Consider the following 13,325-nt stretch of genomic DNA (forward strand, 5'->3'; position numbering starts at 1 on the left):
CAATTAAATATTAATTATTATGATTTTTCAAAAAGTGTCTTATAATGTTTAAAAATGAATGTTTTTTTCTTGTATACATTGTACAACTTGGAAATTATGATACAGAAGCAAAGTCAAGATTAGACTTATTAGACCTAACTCTGCCATGGCCATAAAAGGCAGTGTGCAGAGATGACAGTATCCATACCAGATGCATTACGCACTTGAGCATGATGACATTACTGAATCACAAGATTCAAGACAGGACTATCATAATATTTATATTTGTTGTACATGAGAAGTTCAATATGAGTCACAGTCATATGGAATAAATGATAACTGTCATGTTTTACATCCTGAATGAATCCTGCTTGGAGCTGATCAAAAAGATCATACTGCATACAATATGCACAACAGACTGAGCATATTAAAACACCAAACCGTAATAACATACAGTATGCCATTCTCTGGATCTCATGAACACTTCCCCTCAAAAAGCAATGACAATGACAGGCATAGTAGAAACATTATTTCCTGTTAATGCAATTTCCTGAATTGCAAGTATATCAAACTGACTTTAAAATGTCTCCTCAAATGTGAATTCAGTGCAGCAGTGATGGTTTTTTGGCCTGGCCCCTGATAGGCCTATGTAACATGAATTTTGTGATACGGTTTACTGTAAAGTCAACATGGGGTGGATAAGTCTTTCATTGCAAAACCTGTGAGATTTGACTGACTCATAAGTGGAACACATTTCAAATCCCTGACAATGACAATCTGAGTTTCATTTCCCTCCAGGAGGGGGCAGTCATTCAAACATTAGACCAGAAAAAGTCTTCTGTTGGAAGTGGAAATCAGAAGTGACTGAGTATGAGAAAAACAATTATTTTTTCCCCTGATTTTTATTCTTTCTGAATTTATTAGATAGGGGGAGATCTGTCAGTGCTGATGGGAGTACAGAGAAATAAAAAAGAAACATTTTCATCATATATTCAAAAGTCTCGCATAGCTTTTTTTTTTAATTCACTCAGAGATTCTGTACAGCCACACTCATAATTATTCACCTACTGTATCTACACAAACACACACACATAGACACACACTGACACACACTCACACACACACAGACTCATAAACACTTGCACGCACACTCACACACACAAACAGAGCATACAAGTGCATACATGAGCACACGCAAACAATTACTTGAAGCAAACATAAGGGTGAAAGGTTGTCCACTGATTAAATGCATGTAGCTGTACTTTGGAAATGGATCATCTTGCATTCCATTTCATGCTATAGTTGATATGCATAGAAAAATCAAAACTAAAACAGTAAAGCTTTCATTAGACATCCAAAATCAACATCATATGCCAATTTCAGGGATATCTTGTACAATTTTTTGTGAAATGGATAAAATAAATGAGTATTTTATGTTTGAAAATGACAATAAAAAACCCAGCCTTATTATTTTTTCACCATTTCACAGCAAATTCTTACAATGCTACAGAGGCAAGAGTACCAGTTTAAGGTCCTGGATGCCTTCGTGATTTTATATCTTAAATTATATAATTATTATAATCAAGAGACCATTAAAACATAACCCAATCATTTTAGAGTCCATTAAGGTCATGCATAGAAGTTCACATATAAGTATGGGTTACACTGTGGTTTCACTTTTCCACAAACCACTCTTCATTCCAGCGGAGCTCTGGGATTGGTCTGTGCCGCTCATATCTTGCTCCAGCTCTAGCACTGAGTTTTTCAAGGTGCCGTTTGGGGCAGCGGCCCCTGGCACAGTGGTAGTGACACTGTTCAAAGGGTAGGAGGAGCGCTTTGTTTCTCGCTCTGCAGCAGCAGCCAGTTTCAAATTGTCTCTGCTGGCACATCGTCTCTGAGCACCGTGCATGGCAGCTCTGCTGGCCATAGAAGGCAGCAGGGGGAAGGGTTTGCGGCTCCCACTGCTGCCTCCATCACTTCCCTCTGAGGGGCTGGTGGCCACCGACTCCCCCACCCGCTTCCCATTTGTCAGTGGGCTGGCCTGGTTCTCTGAGAGGCTGTGGTGGATGCTGCCGTTCTCACTCGTGGCCTGTTTGTAAACCCCATGTGAAGAACTGAGGTTCTCTAAACCTGGTGGCCCTAAAGCTCCAAGGCTGCCCCCACCTCCAGCTGTCCTTAGAGCTTTGAGGCGATAGTGACCTCTGCCCTCACCCCGATGGTGATACTGGCTGCTCCCCTGTTTAGTTCTGCTACTCACTTTCCTTCTCTGGGGATGCACTGGGGCGGCAGAGTTAATGGTGGGCAGAATATTGTTTGTAGGTTTGGTGATGTTGTCAGTGCTGGTGCTAGTGTTGTTGCCTGCAGGGGGCCGTGAAGTGTTGTTTGGATTGTCTTGTGCCACCTGCAACAGGTTGGTGAGCTTGCAGGGCCCGGGGCCCACGCTGCTGATTCCACTTGGTGTGGATGATGACCTGGCTGATGAGGAGTTATGAGAGTCACCGGGTGGATGGCAGTTGATGAAAAGTTGGGATCCCTGCTCAGAGGTCTGCACTCCACTCCCGGTAGTGCAGGTGTGTGTGTAAGTAGACATGGGTTGGGAACGGCGGTAGCCTGGGCAACATGCCAGCCAAGAGGCCTGCACATCCAGACGTCTGAAGCAGTGGTGTACCACCAGAAACACCCCTAAAACTGTGGCAGACATCCCATAGAGACAACTGAACAATAAGCTAGTGTGCCCTGTCAGCCACATTGCCATGGCTCCACAACACCACAGAACCACAAACAGGAAGTGGGTGGCCACCAGCACCAAGTACTGTGTCTTCAGCGAGTACTGGTCCTCTGGAGCCACAACAGGGTTTATAGGTCCCACTGCTGAGTCTGTGGAGAGCAGGCTGGTGCTTCCTGCCAGCGCAGGCTGGCTCTCAGGCACAGTAGAGGACAGGGTGGTTCCTGTGCATTCTTTGGCCACACGGTGCCTCAGGCGAAACACAGTGCACAGGAAATAGATCCAGGTCACCATGACAGCTAGGCCAGCAGGGACAAAGAAAGACCCTAGACTGGGGCGCCACACCAGCCAGCAGCTGCAAGAGGCACATAAGACGTCAGGAGGGTCAGTGCAAAACAAGGACATCTCTGTGTATTAAACATGTCAAAGAGAATTATTCACTTCAGCCCCAAACAAAATAACACAAAGTCAATGGATAAATGGCTCAAGGATAAAGAGAGAAGTACTTACTAAGGACTGTTGTCTCCGTAGTTGTTGACATTGACAGCTGCGGTGATCCCACAAATGATAAGAGGGACTCCACCAGCTATCAAATAGAACCTTGGATGACAGAGAAAAACGTATCAAACAGAAGTTCCCAGCTGCAGTTTTAGAAATAAAGAGCAGTTCTTGTTTGTGCCACAGGATGCTGTATGACCTTTGGCTGCTATGATGTTTTTAAAGTGCTCATGTCGGTGTCATTTTGCTTTCTGTGTTTTTATGTCTCTCTGTCTATAATCCGAACAGAGCTGTGTGATCCTTCACTCCCTTCGTGGGCAGAGTGTCACAAAGGTCAGTATAAGCTGTGATTTATTTTAGCCTGATCCCATGTGGCTGAGTGGGCAACAAAGGGGTGTCTGGAGGGTCAGTGAGGTCAGGGGCACAGTGTATGATCGCAGCTTCAGGGTCACAGGGGCAGGGGGGAGGAATAGAAAGGACTACTTGGAAAGACAGTGAAAAGACCCTGAATCACTCTGCTCAGATTTATGGTGACCCCCCCCCCCCTCTGCTTCTGTTGGTATGTTGGTTTCATACATATCTCCCCTCTCCTGTGTTCATCTAGACTTATGGCTTTTCTGTGTCTTACAGCAATTCTCTCCTATGTCCCTCCAAGGTTTCCTTTAAAACAGAGGGACTTTGGTTGTTGGGCACAATGACCGTCTTTGATGGTGCACAGTTTGGGTGGCCAATGCGTAAGATCTCCCACATCAGTCTACAGCATAAACCGTATTGACAGCAAACAACAATCTCATGGTACAGGAAGTGGGTGAAGGGGAGTTGTGGCTTGCTCCCTGACCTGAGCATAGGTCGCTGAGTGGGCGGAGCCGGAGACTCTCCCTCCAGTTGCCGCGGCAGTCTCCATACAGCCTCTTTGTAGATGACCCTGGCGCTGACTCCGATCCACAGCAGGGTCGAGAGCGATGAGTAGTGCAGGGCAATGCCCACCTGTCACGTATTGCAGTCAGATCAGACATCAAGCTTACATGCCAATAATCAATATGAGGAGACTGTGTGTAAATTCAGGACTTACTGCTTGACAAACAACCGGGTAGCTGGTCAAGCTTATGCCTCCTGCGTAGATGGCTGTTGTCATGGCGATGTGGAAGCAGGTATTCAGTAATGTGTGCCAGCTTTTTCTTGATATGTGAATAGAACTGTAGGGACACAAAGTTAAATAATGAGGAGATGACAGTAATAACAAATAGCAGCGAGAGGTCTGTTAATGCACATACACTACAGTACCTGTGATGTAGTATGTGTGTGATGATGATGGTGAAGAGGCAAAACAGGAGTACTGCAGTGCAGGCATAGACCACAGGGTGGAGTACCCTCACAGAGATGGGTGTGGAGTTGGGGAAATCGGGCACCTCCTATGAAAATAATCACATGCAGTTCAAATGAAAGTTTCATTCAACCTGGCTCCATGAATGATGAATTACTGTAAATACTCAAGACCGTCTCACCTGCAGCACAGCGTAGTTGCTAAGCAGGGAGCAGCGCATTGTGGAGGTGCTGCTGTCACTGTGGACCAGCTGACAGCCCTCCTGGCTCCAGCCTCCCTGCTTCTCCAGTCCCTTCAGGCTCCACTGGGCTGCCACAGCATCAGTGCCAGGGGACAAGTGGCGCAGCGACACCCAGATGGGCTCCGAGTGGTTCCACATGCTGCAACCGTCTGTCACAGAAAGGGATGACATTACCAATACAAAACTGCACTAATGAATAAGTTTAATGTGCACTCAATTTAAAAATTGGTCATGGATACTTTCATATTGTTAGGTAAATCAGTTTTTGATCCATGATGCAACAGTGGATTTCATTAAATAGGCTGAGAAGCTTCCTTACCTAGGCCTACAAAGATGACAGGAGTGTTGACACTACGTCTGCGCGAGTGTTCCCCAGTGTTACTTGAGTTTCCAGACAGAGGAAAAAAGCTGCCAGTTCGGAAAGCTACAAACTGCAGCTTACAGTCTGCAGTAGCATCAGGAGGAAATAGAGTGGGTGGGATAGTCACAGATGCCAGGGCTACTGAATTCTGGAGAAGAAAATACAAGACACATGCAAATCATGTATCTAATGTTGAAATCCACCATTAAACCTTGATAACTGTGAATGCAGGTATAATAGGATACTAATGGCACAGTATATACTAATACAGGCAGAAGAGGCGGGTGCTCAGGCCTCACCTTTAGGAGAAAATTGTTGAGGGATGTATTATGGGAGCCAGTGCTGCAGCGGAAACGAAGCTGTTGTTCATGGGCAGACTCTGCCATTTCCATACCCAGGGTGCCCGCTGAGACCTCACGGCGCTGATACGCAGTGCATGTTATGCCAGTGAAGTGGGCCGGACGAATTAGGTGGGCCTCCATCACAATGTTCCTGGACACCTGTACACATAAAAAGTGAATATAAATGGTTAAGGATTATTTCCATATCTTGTCATTTGTTCATTTCAGACTTCCAGGGCGTCTAAAATTCAAATAAATGTATAGAATTTACATTTGGCTTTTTAAGACAAAACTTACAATATTCACATTTGCACCTTGGTTGCAATTTTATGCACAACTCATGCACATTTCATAAATCACACATACATGTATTTCCTGTTGTCACAATGAACTGTAAATATGTTCAGTGTGAGTCTCTAAGAGTTCGACTTGCACTATTAAAAAAGCATATGGTGAGATGAAAAAAAAACAAACTGATAACTGCAGTTGACAGTCTCTACCATGGAGAAGTCCTGAGCATGACTGTGTAGCTGAGGCCAGGCCAGTGTCTCTAGAGAGTAGACTATGGAGCTGCAGGCTCTCTTCTCTCTCTGTGCAAGAGCAAGGATCTGGTCATCCACCTGCATCAGGTTACTGCCCATCTCGACCAACACCTCTGACAACTAAAACAAACACGCACAGAGAGTTTACAGTAAAAGGATAGCGATGTCAGGAGAAAACATGACACACACATATCTTGACTTAATTCTAAATATGCAATTAAATCTTTTTTACCTCTCGTAGCTGTTTGACATATTCCATAAACTTCTCCATCATTTGCGCCACATACAGCACATCTACTGAGTCAGTGAAGCCCGCAGCCTCCAGGGTGTATGTTCGCACCTGATGTGCCACAGTGACAGCATTGGACGCATTGATGGGCCTCTGTAAAGCACAGAGCAAACACATGGCGAGGACATAAGGTTTGATGTCATGAGACTAAATCCACATTGTGTTTACTGAACATGAACTGTGTACTGTGACAGCAACACTGACCAGAATGAAGGTATGCAGGACACGGGTGATGCCATTGGTGTAGTGACAGTTGGAGTAGTCACCTTCCTGCCACTTTCCAGAACGATCACAGTAACGAGAGGCTTTTTTCTGCTCCATACCCCCCTCCACAGAGAGGGAGGGGTAACGCAGCTGTAGGCAGTATTGATGGGAGGTGATGCCTGCCAGGGTTCTTGGCCACCTGGGGATCAAAACCAGAGAATAATGAGAATCCTGAATCCATAAGTATGTGATAATAAATAATGTAACTGTAACTGACCTGAACTCCCCACGGTTGTTGACAACTTTATCCTCTGGACAGAAGGAGGCACTGTTCTCCAGCACCACTATTTCAACACTGAGAGATGTATTGCCCCGCCCAGTAGAAACCACACACTCCCACTCTCCGCTGGCCTCCACATGCACGTTGAATAGAATAAGCTCACTGGATAAAGATGATACAGACAGCTCATTATAACACACATTACCACCATATCATCACAGGTGTGTTTTAAGTAGTAAAAATTCTTCTTTATTCAATCTATACTTCATACAAAGGTTATTTGAATCCCGACTGAACGACAGCATCATCAGAGGACATTAGGGCGGAATAGACTACTCAGAGTGTCTGAATAGCTCTAGTTACCACACCTGGTGATGAAGGTGCAGTCATGCAGCACACTGTTCTCCAGCTGGACACCCATCTCTGGGTCAGAGGTCACCAGCTGACCGTTGTGACGCCAGTGCAAGGTGGTGATCTTGTCCACCAGGGCAGCAGTGCAGTGGAAGGGCAGCCGATCACCTTTAAAGACCACCTGACGTTGGGACGGCAGCAACGACAGGGTGTGCGGCTCCAGAGGACCATCTGAGCACCATGGCAGGAAAAGACACAGATGTGGCCGTTACACATCACTCTGAATTATTCCTGCTGCTCTCTCCTTACTCAACCTCAGCTAAATGTTTCCACTGAAGCTATTACGAGTCTGCCGCTCTACAGCAGATTGGATGCAGACAGCAGCAATTCATAAATGAAACACACAGGATTAGTTGTCAACACAGCTCACTGATACTTTTAGAAATATGTCCCTGCTGAGCTGGTGGATTAGATCTCTTTCAACCCTTTTGGTCGACTAATTCTTGAAATTACTGAGATGATCTTGAGTGCTGTTTTGAGCGAACTGTCATTGTCATTCACAAGCTAGTGCTCTCCGAAATAAAGCATGAACTGCCTCATTCTAGCCAGGATCTCACCACAGCTCAGCTGGTTTTCCCTTAGCCCATGCAGGGGCTTTCCCCTAAGGCTTCTCGGGTAGGCACACAGGGTTTCAGCCCCCAACCGGGCGGAACTGCTGCGAAAGAAGCCTGGGACCCAACGCAACCCGCAGTCACACGACAGGTGGTCTGAGTTGAAGTTCCTAGAGAGAGAAGTCAGATACAGTGTTAGCACTAGTTGCTTCTTATAGAAAAAGACACTTGAAGCGTTGGTGCATATTTGTTAAGTGACACACAGAGTTGAATTACAGCCACCGCAACAATATATCTGTTACATATTACAGATTTATTTTTTTCACTCTGAACTGAAGCAACCGTTTTATGCAAAGACAGGCAGAACTTTACATAAAAAACAAGCAAAAGTATTTTCAGACTTGTTTGTAGATTTATCTTCTGATTTATGATGATTAAGTTGAAATATGTTTTTCATCTACAAATAATAAGTAGATGAAAATATCCAAATTCAAATAAATACATGTCAAATAAATCCTCATATTTATATATTTTCTACAGGCTTGAAGGGATTGTAAAACAGTTAGCAAACCCTAGGCATAATAAATATTAACTGAAATGTTAAATGTTATCTCTGTCTGGAATATTTATTGTTTTATTCAGATATGGAATGGCATGCTATGAGAAGGATCTTTTAGAGGGTAGACAGAGTCTACTACTCACACCAGCTTGAGGGACGGCAGCTCCTGAAACACTCCTGGATCCATGGTCGATATGATGTTGCCAGAGAGGTTCCTGGAAGAGCACAAATTATGTACGAGCAAGTTAACTCGATAGCGTCCCAATAATACAGAAAATCCATTACTTTTATGGAATCATTTCATCTGTCTCTTACAGCTTTGTGAGATTGGTCAGACCCTGGAACATGTCTGCAGTCAGGCAGCCAATGCGGTTGTTGGATAGGTCGCTAAAAGTGTGAAAAGACAAAGGAATGTCTTGGTTATTTTCAAATTAAGAGGACTTGTCTGAGCCGCAGATTGTGATATCTTGACTCTTTCACTGGTCATGTTTTTTTTGTGATATAAGATCAAATACTATACATCAAACATACAAGTAAGACTGTGTAGGACCTCCTTCACACTCTCGTTTGTAATAATGTAATGTAAATGAATAATGATAAAGGACTTTCTTTGGTTCTAGTACCTGTATAATATATTCTACTGTAGTCTGCTCCTTTATTAGAAAGTTCAAAAGCTAAATAAGCATGCCAACAGTTCCTGCCACTTTCCCTTATCACAACTCCATGGGACCCCAGTAAAAGTTTATCACCAATGGGGTAAAAGCAGGGCCCCTGTTCTGCTGTCCACCCCTGAGTGTGATGTATAGCCACAGCCAGAGAGGGATCTGCTCTGTTGCACCTCTGACACTACCCAGCAGAGAGCTGTCCAGAGCATGTGTTTATCTCCCCCTGTTTGTTTTGAGAAGCCCCAGACTTTGCAGGGAAAACACAAGTAGGGGGAGGAGGGAAGGGGAGTCACGCGGTGCAGCACAGACGACCAACTCCGACCCACGCTGCAACCAGGCCTTGGTATCCAAAAACACAAAGATTGAGCAGCAAGCGGCTGCAAACAGTCACCCTGTCACATCCAGTGCGAGTGAGGAGCCTGTGCGTGGGCTAGTGATGGGAAATTAAGGCTATTTGAACGGAGTCGGATCTTACGGCTACGTTCCTTTCTGAGAGCCGTTCATCATTCTTTTTTCTTTTTGGCTGGACCGCAACAGGGGTGCCGGTCATATAAATGTCCCTGTCCCTGACAGACTGACTGAGTGATAAAGTTGCACTACAGGTCAGCCAAGTGTTAAGAGTTCCCACAATGGCTGTTGGTCTTTCAAAATAAATCAGTGCAAACAGAGCAGCTCTTTCCAATTTTTTTGCACTCTGAATGGAATATACCTGTAACAAATTGACCAATTTCACACACCCACACACAGTCCAGCCATATACTAGGTTTTTACTTAGTCTTTGTTTTATAGGGAGTGAGGGTTACTAGGATTATCTGCCAAATAATTACTAGGTACAGTGAAATTTGGGCACAATGATAAAACAAACTGCTCTCACCAAATACAACTTGATTCCCTTTGGGGGAGGATCAGCAGAAACACTTCAGTAGAGGAGGCCTTTATGGTCAAACTAACACCAGGAGCTCAATATAACACATGATATCTGCCATGAGCTTCCAAAACAGTAAACTCATCTCTTTTAACAACTACTGTCAATCTGGTGAACAATCATCCAAAAAAAGAATCCTACAGACTGTATCATCCGTCTCATTCCAAACAATTGGATTCAAAATTTCCGTGCCTGTGTTTATGATTTCTGTTAATATGTTTGCTGCTCTGAAACCGAGTGGAATGTGAGTCATGTTAATGTCTACTTACAGTTTCCGAAGCTCAGACAGGCCTTGGAAGGCTCCAGGCATGATGGTGCTGATTAAGTTGTGTTTGAGGTCCCTGGGGAGACAGAGAAAATATTAGGTCAGTGAGAGAATGCATGTAGGGATGATGTAGAGGAATATCTTCAAGGAATATGTTGGGATTTGCTTTCTTGCAGAGAGTTAGGTCAGAACATCGATACTACTCTTGTGACCGTGTGGTAAATATGTGCCTGGGGCCAATTAGCTTAGCTTAGCATAAAGACTGGAAGCAGGAGAAACAGCTAGCCAGGTTCTGTCCAAAGGTAACAACAACAACCACCACCTGCCAGCACCAGTAAAATTAACTAATTAACACGTTATATCTTGTTTGCTTAATCTATACAAAAATCAAGTTGGTTTTGTTTACTTCTTGGCCAGTAGGAGCTCTCCAGCAGCTAGCGAAGTTTCCAGGAAGTTACTGCTCAGAGCAGAGAAATAATTTAGAATATATCCTCCAGTAAATTGGTGGATTATCATTTTCATACTTTGATTTTTGTACAGAGTAAACAAATGGGAGAGAGCTTTAGAGGTGCTGGTCGGTACATTTTGTTACCTCAGGAAAGAGACAGGCTAGCCGTTTTCCGTTGCTTCTTTAAGCTAAGCTAAGCTAACTGGCTGCTGGCTGTAGCTTCATACTTAACAGACAGGGGGGTGGAGACACATTTCCCAAAACTGGTCCATCCAGTGGGCTATGGAGGGGTATTTCTACACACAGATAGGAAATCTTATCTCATCAGCCACTTGGGCTTGAGGCTAGCAAGATGGAAATACTTGACCAAATTAAATATTGGTGGAAATCTAAAACTGCATGCAAGGGGTTCTGTCATTCCTCTGATTGTTTCACAATGACTTTTTCCACAATAAACTTGGCCATTGCAAACCATAAATATGAATTCCTTTGAAGATCTAGTTTCATATACTATCTGCTGCACTTTTCTAAACTCTCTTTCCATGTGTTACTATTCAGCCAGATGCCCCCTCTCCATCACCAAACCTGCATTAGATTTTGAATCCACTAGCCTACATTTTTTAGAGGCCAGGTGGGAATAGTGAGGTTGAAGCAGGTCAGGAGACGGATGGTTATCGGCAGGACATGGACAATGCAAGCTGGAATGTGATCCATGTTTCTACAGCATGAAAAATGCATGCTCCCACCGGACCAATCACAGAGGAGGATTTCCTTACAGGAGTGCACAAGCATCAATGCAGAGGCTGCATTTTTATCTATTTCACTTCCAACCGACATGCCACTGTGGTAGGCAAGACCTCGGGGGACTTTCTAGTCCTTTTTTCCACAAAGATTATCTGTCATCGCAGTTCTCGACCACGCTGCCTCACACCATGAACAACCTCAGGCATCTCTTAACCATTTTCTTGTCTGCTTTCCAAGAGATGAGCTATTTTGATCAAACTAGGGCAGGAAAATTGTTTTAGAAAATGGCTTCCAGTAGAAAATTAGACCATGCGGTACGGCTGGGAGAGAGTCCGAGATCAGGGGTTTTGCTGTTGGTCCAAGCTCTCGCCAAGCCATTGCTCATATCTGGATTATAGACAAGAGACAGGTTATAATGATGGAGCAAAATCTATCTGGCCTTGGACCAAAGGGCTGAGGTCTGTCTGTTGTGTTTGTCTCAAAGCAGACAGCCTTGGACAGCTCAGGCCAACTCTTTGAATGCATGCCAGCTTGTCAGACAGAACATTTTGCAACAACTTCACAGCTTTTCAAAAAGGTGGGGATATGTCCACCTCTATGATTGTGACCAAGAACGTAGCCAAAAAAATCTCAATACAGTTTTAGCTTCACGTCAAATCAAAATATAGTGTGTTTGAAAAAAGAACCGGAGTGTGTGCGTGCGCGGCCTTGTGGTGTGGATCTGTCACAATCTATGTGGTAATCATTGTGTGCCTATGTGTCCCGCCTTGGATGTACATGTATTTCTGTGTATCAGTAGCTGATGTGTTGACCAGGGTGGGTGGGGGGAGAACAATACTGCTGTTTCCAGTCTGTGTGTCCCGGGGTTCATTAGTGCAGCGATAAAACACAAGGCACTGCCCACTATTTCCTCTCTCTGATGACCGTCTCTCCCTCCCTGTCTGCCCCTTTCACACACATATACTAGCCACATTATCTGTGTAACAATGACCTCAATGTATATGCACTCAAATGTCATTTCGTATGTGGATTAAGATAAATACTAGAACTAAAAAAGAGCCCAGTCTTAGTCTCAAATCTTATATCTTTCAACTGAGATGTGCTTTTTGTATTGGAATACAGGATGTCTACAGGGATGTCCTGTCTCCAAATGCTACTCATTCCACCATGAAAAAAAAGAGTCGACATTAACAACATGACAAAGAATACTGAAGCTGAAATGTTTCAACCCTCTGGCTGATTTTAAACTTTTTAAATATGATTTTTGGGGCATTTTATGAAGACCTGACAAGAAAGCAACAAATGTTCCTCACAAACTTGGGGACGTAAAACCTTTAATAATAGAGCAATTTGGAGATGTTTGTGATGGTGTTTGTGTTGGTTTGTCATCTTCTCATGTACTCAGGTCTTTTGGAAAAGAGATCTCAATCTCAATCTCAACGAAAATACCTAATTAAACAGTAAAAAACATTATTACAAATAAAGGGGATCTAATCATTAAAATGACTGGAAATACATAATTCATCATAGAAACAATACCTAAATCAAACAAACAGAACTTACACACACAAACATACAGACACACAAACACACACATGCTGATTTTGCTGTCTTAGAGGACATTGCACTGAGTTACATTGTTTACTTGGAGACTTACTGTTACATCAATAACTCATACATGCATGAACCTGCGCCACACACACACACACACACACACACACACACACACACACACACACACACACACACACACACACACACACACACACATTCACACACACAGAGGTTTTACAACAATAAATTATGCCCTGGGAGCCACATAGTGACATTGGCGGCATGGTGTTCATTAAGTGTCTTAAACTGTCTGAAGGTGAGCCATTTGCTCATTGAACTATAAGACCAGTCTTCAACTAACAATACACCCCAAACAGCTGCATTTCCTACCCCGCTTGAAAGGCTACAGTGCTGCGTGT

General features: G+C 43.9%; 1 protein-coding gene across 2 annotated transcripts in view; it reads right to left on the reverse strand.

Moving 5' to 3' along the window:
- Nucleotides 1-872: 872 nt before the first annotated feature.
- The window catches only part of adgra2 (adhesion G protein-coupled receptor A2), a 38,808-nt gene continuing 26,355 nt past the window's right edge, over nt 873-13,325 (reverse strand). The window contains exons 3-19 of one of the 2 annotated variants that reach the window (XM_022756487.1): nt 10,165-10,236; nt 8,621-8,692; nt 8,449-8,520; nt 7,753-7,916; nt 7,153-7,366; nt 6,782-6,946; nt 6,505-6,703; nt 6,244-6,393; nt 5,970-6,131; nt 5,428-5,628; nt 5,087-5,276; nt 4,708-4,916; nt 4,487-4,614; nt 4,275-4,398; nt 4,041-4,189; nt 3,215-3,304; nt 873-3,059 (exon numbers count right to left, since the gene is read on the reverse strand). In XM_022756487.1, coding sequence (XP_022612208.1) covers nt 1,640-3,059; nt 3,215-3,304; nt 4,041-4,189; nt 4,275-4,398; nt 4,487-4,614; nt 4,708-4,916; nt 5,087-5,276; nt 5,428-5,628; nt 5,970-6,131; nt 6,244-6,393; nt 6,505-6,703; nt 6,782-6,946; nt 7,153-7,366; nt 7,753-7,916; nt 8,449-8,520; nt 8,621-8,692; nt 10,165-10,236 — 3,781 coding nt within the window. In that variant the 3' untranslated portion in view covers nt 873-1,639. The remainder of the gene's footprint in view (nt 3,060-3,214; nt 3,305-4,040; nt 4,190-4,274; nt 4,399-4,486; nt 4,615-4,707; nt 4,917-5,086; nt 5,277-5,427; nt 5,629-5,969; nt 6,132-6,243; nt 6,394-6,504; nt 6,704-6,781; nt 6,947-7,152; nt 7,367-7,752; nt 7,917-8,448; nt 8,521-8,620; nt 8,693-10,164; nt 10,237-13,325) is intronic. The other variant, XM_022756495.1, reaches the window with a different exon arrangement.

The sequence above is a fragment of the Seriola dumerili genome, unplaced genomic scaffold (assembly GCF_002260705.1).
Source record: "Seriola dumerili isolate Sdu_G_001 unplaced genomic scaffold, Sdu_1.0 BDQW01000017.1, whole genome shotgun sequence".
Taxonomy (NCBI): domain Eukaryota; kingdom Metazoa; phylum Chordata; class Actinopteri; order Carangiformes; family Carangidae; genus Seriola; species Seriola dumerili.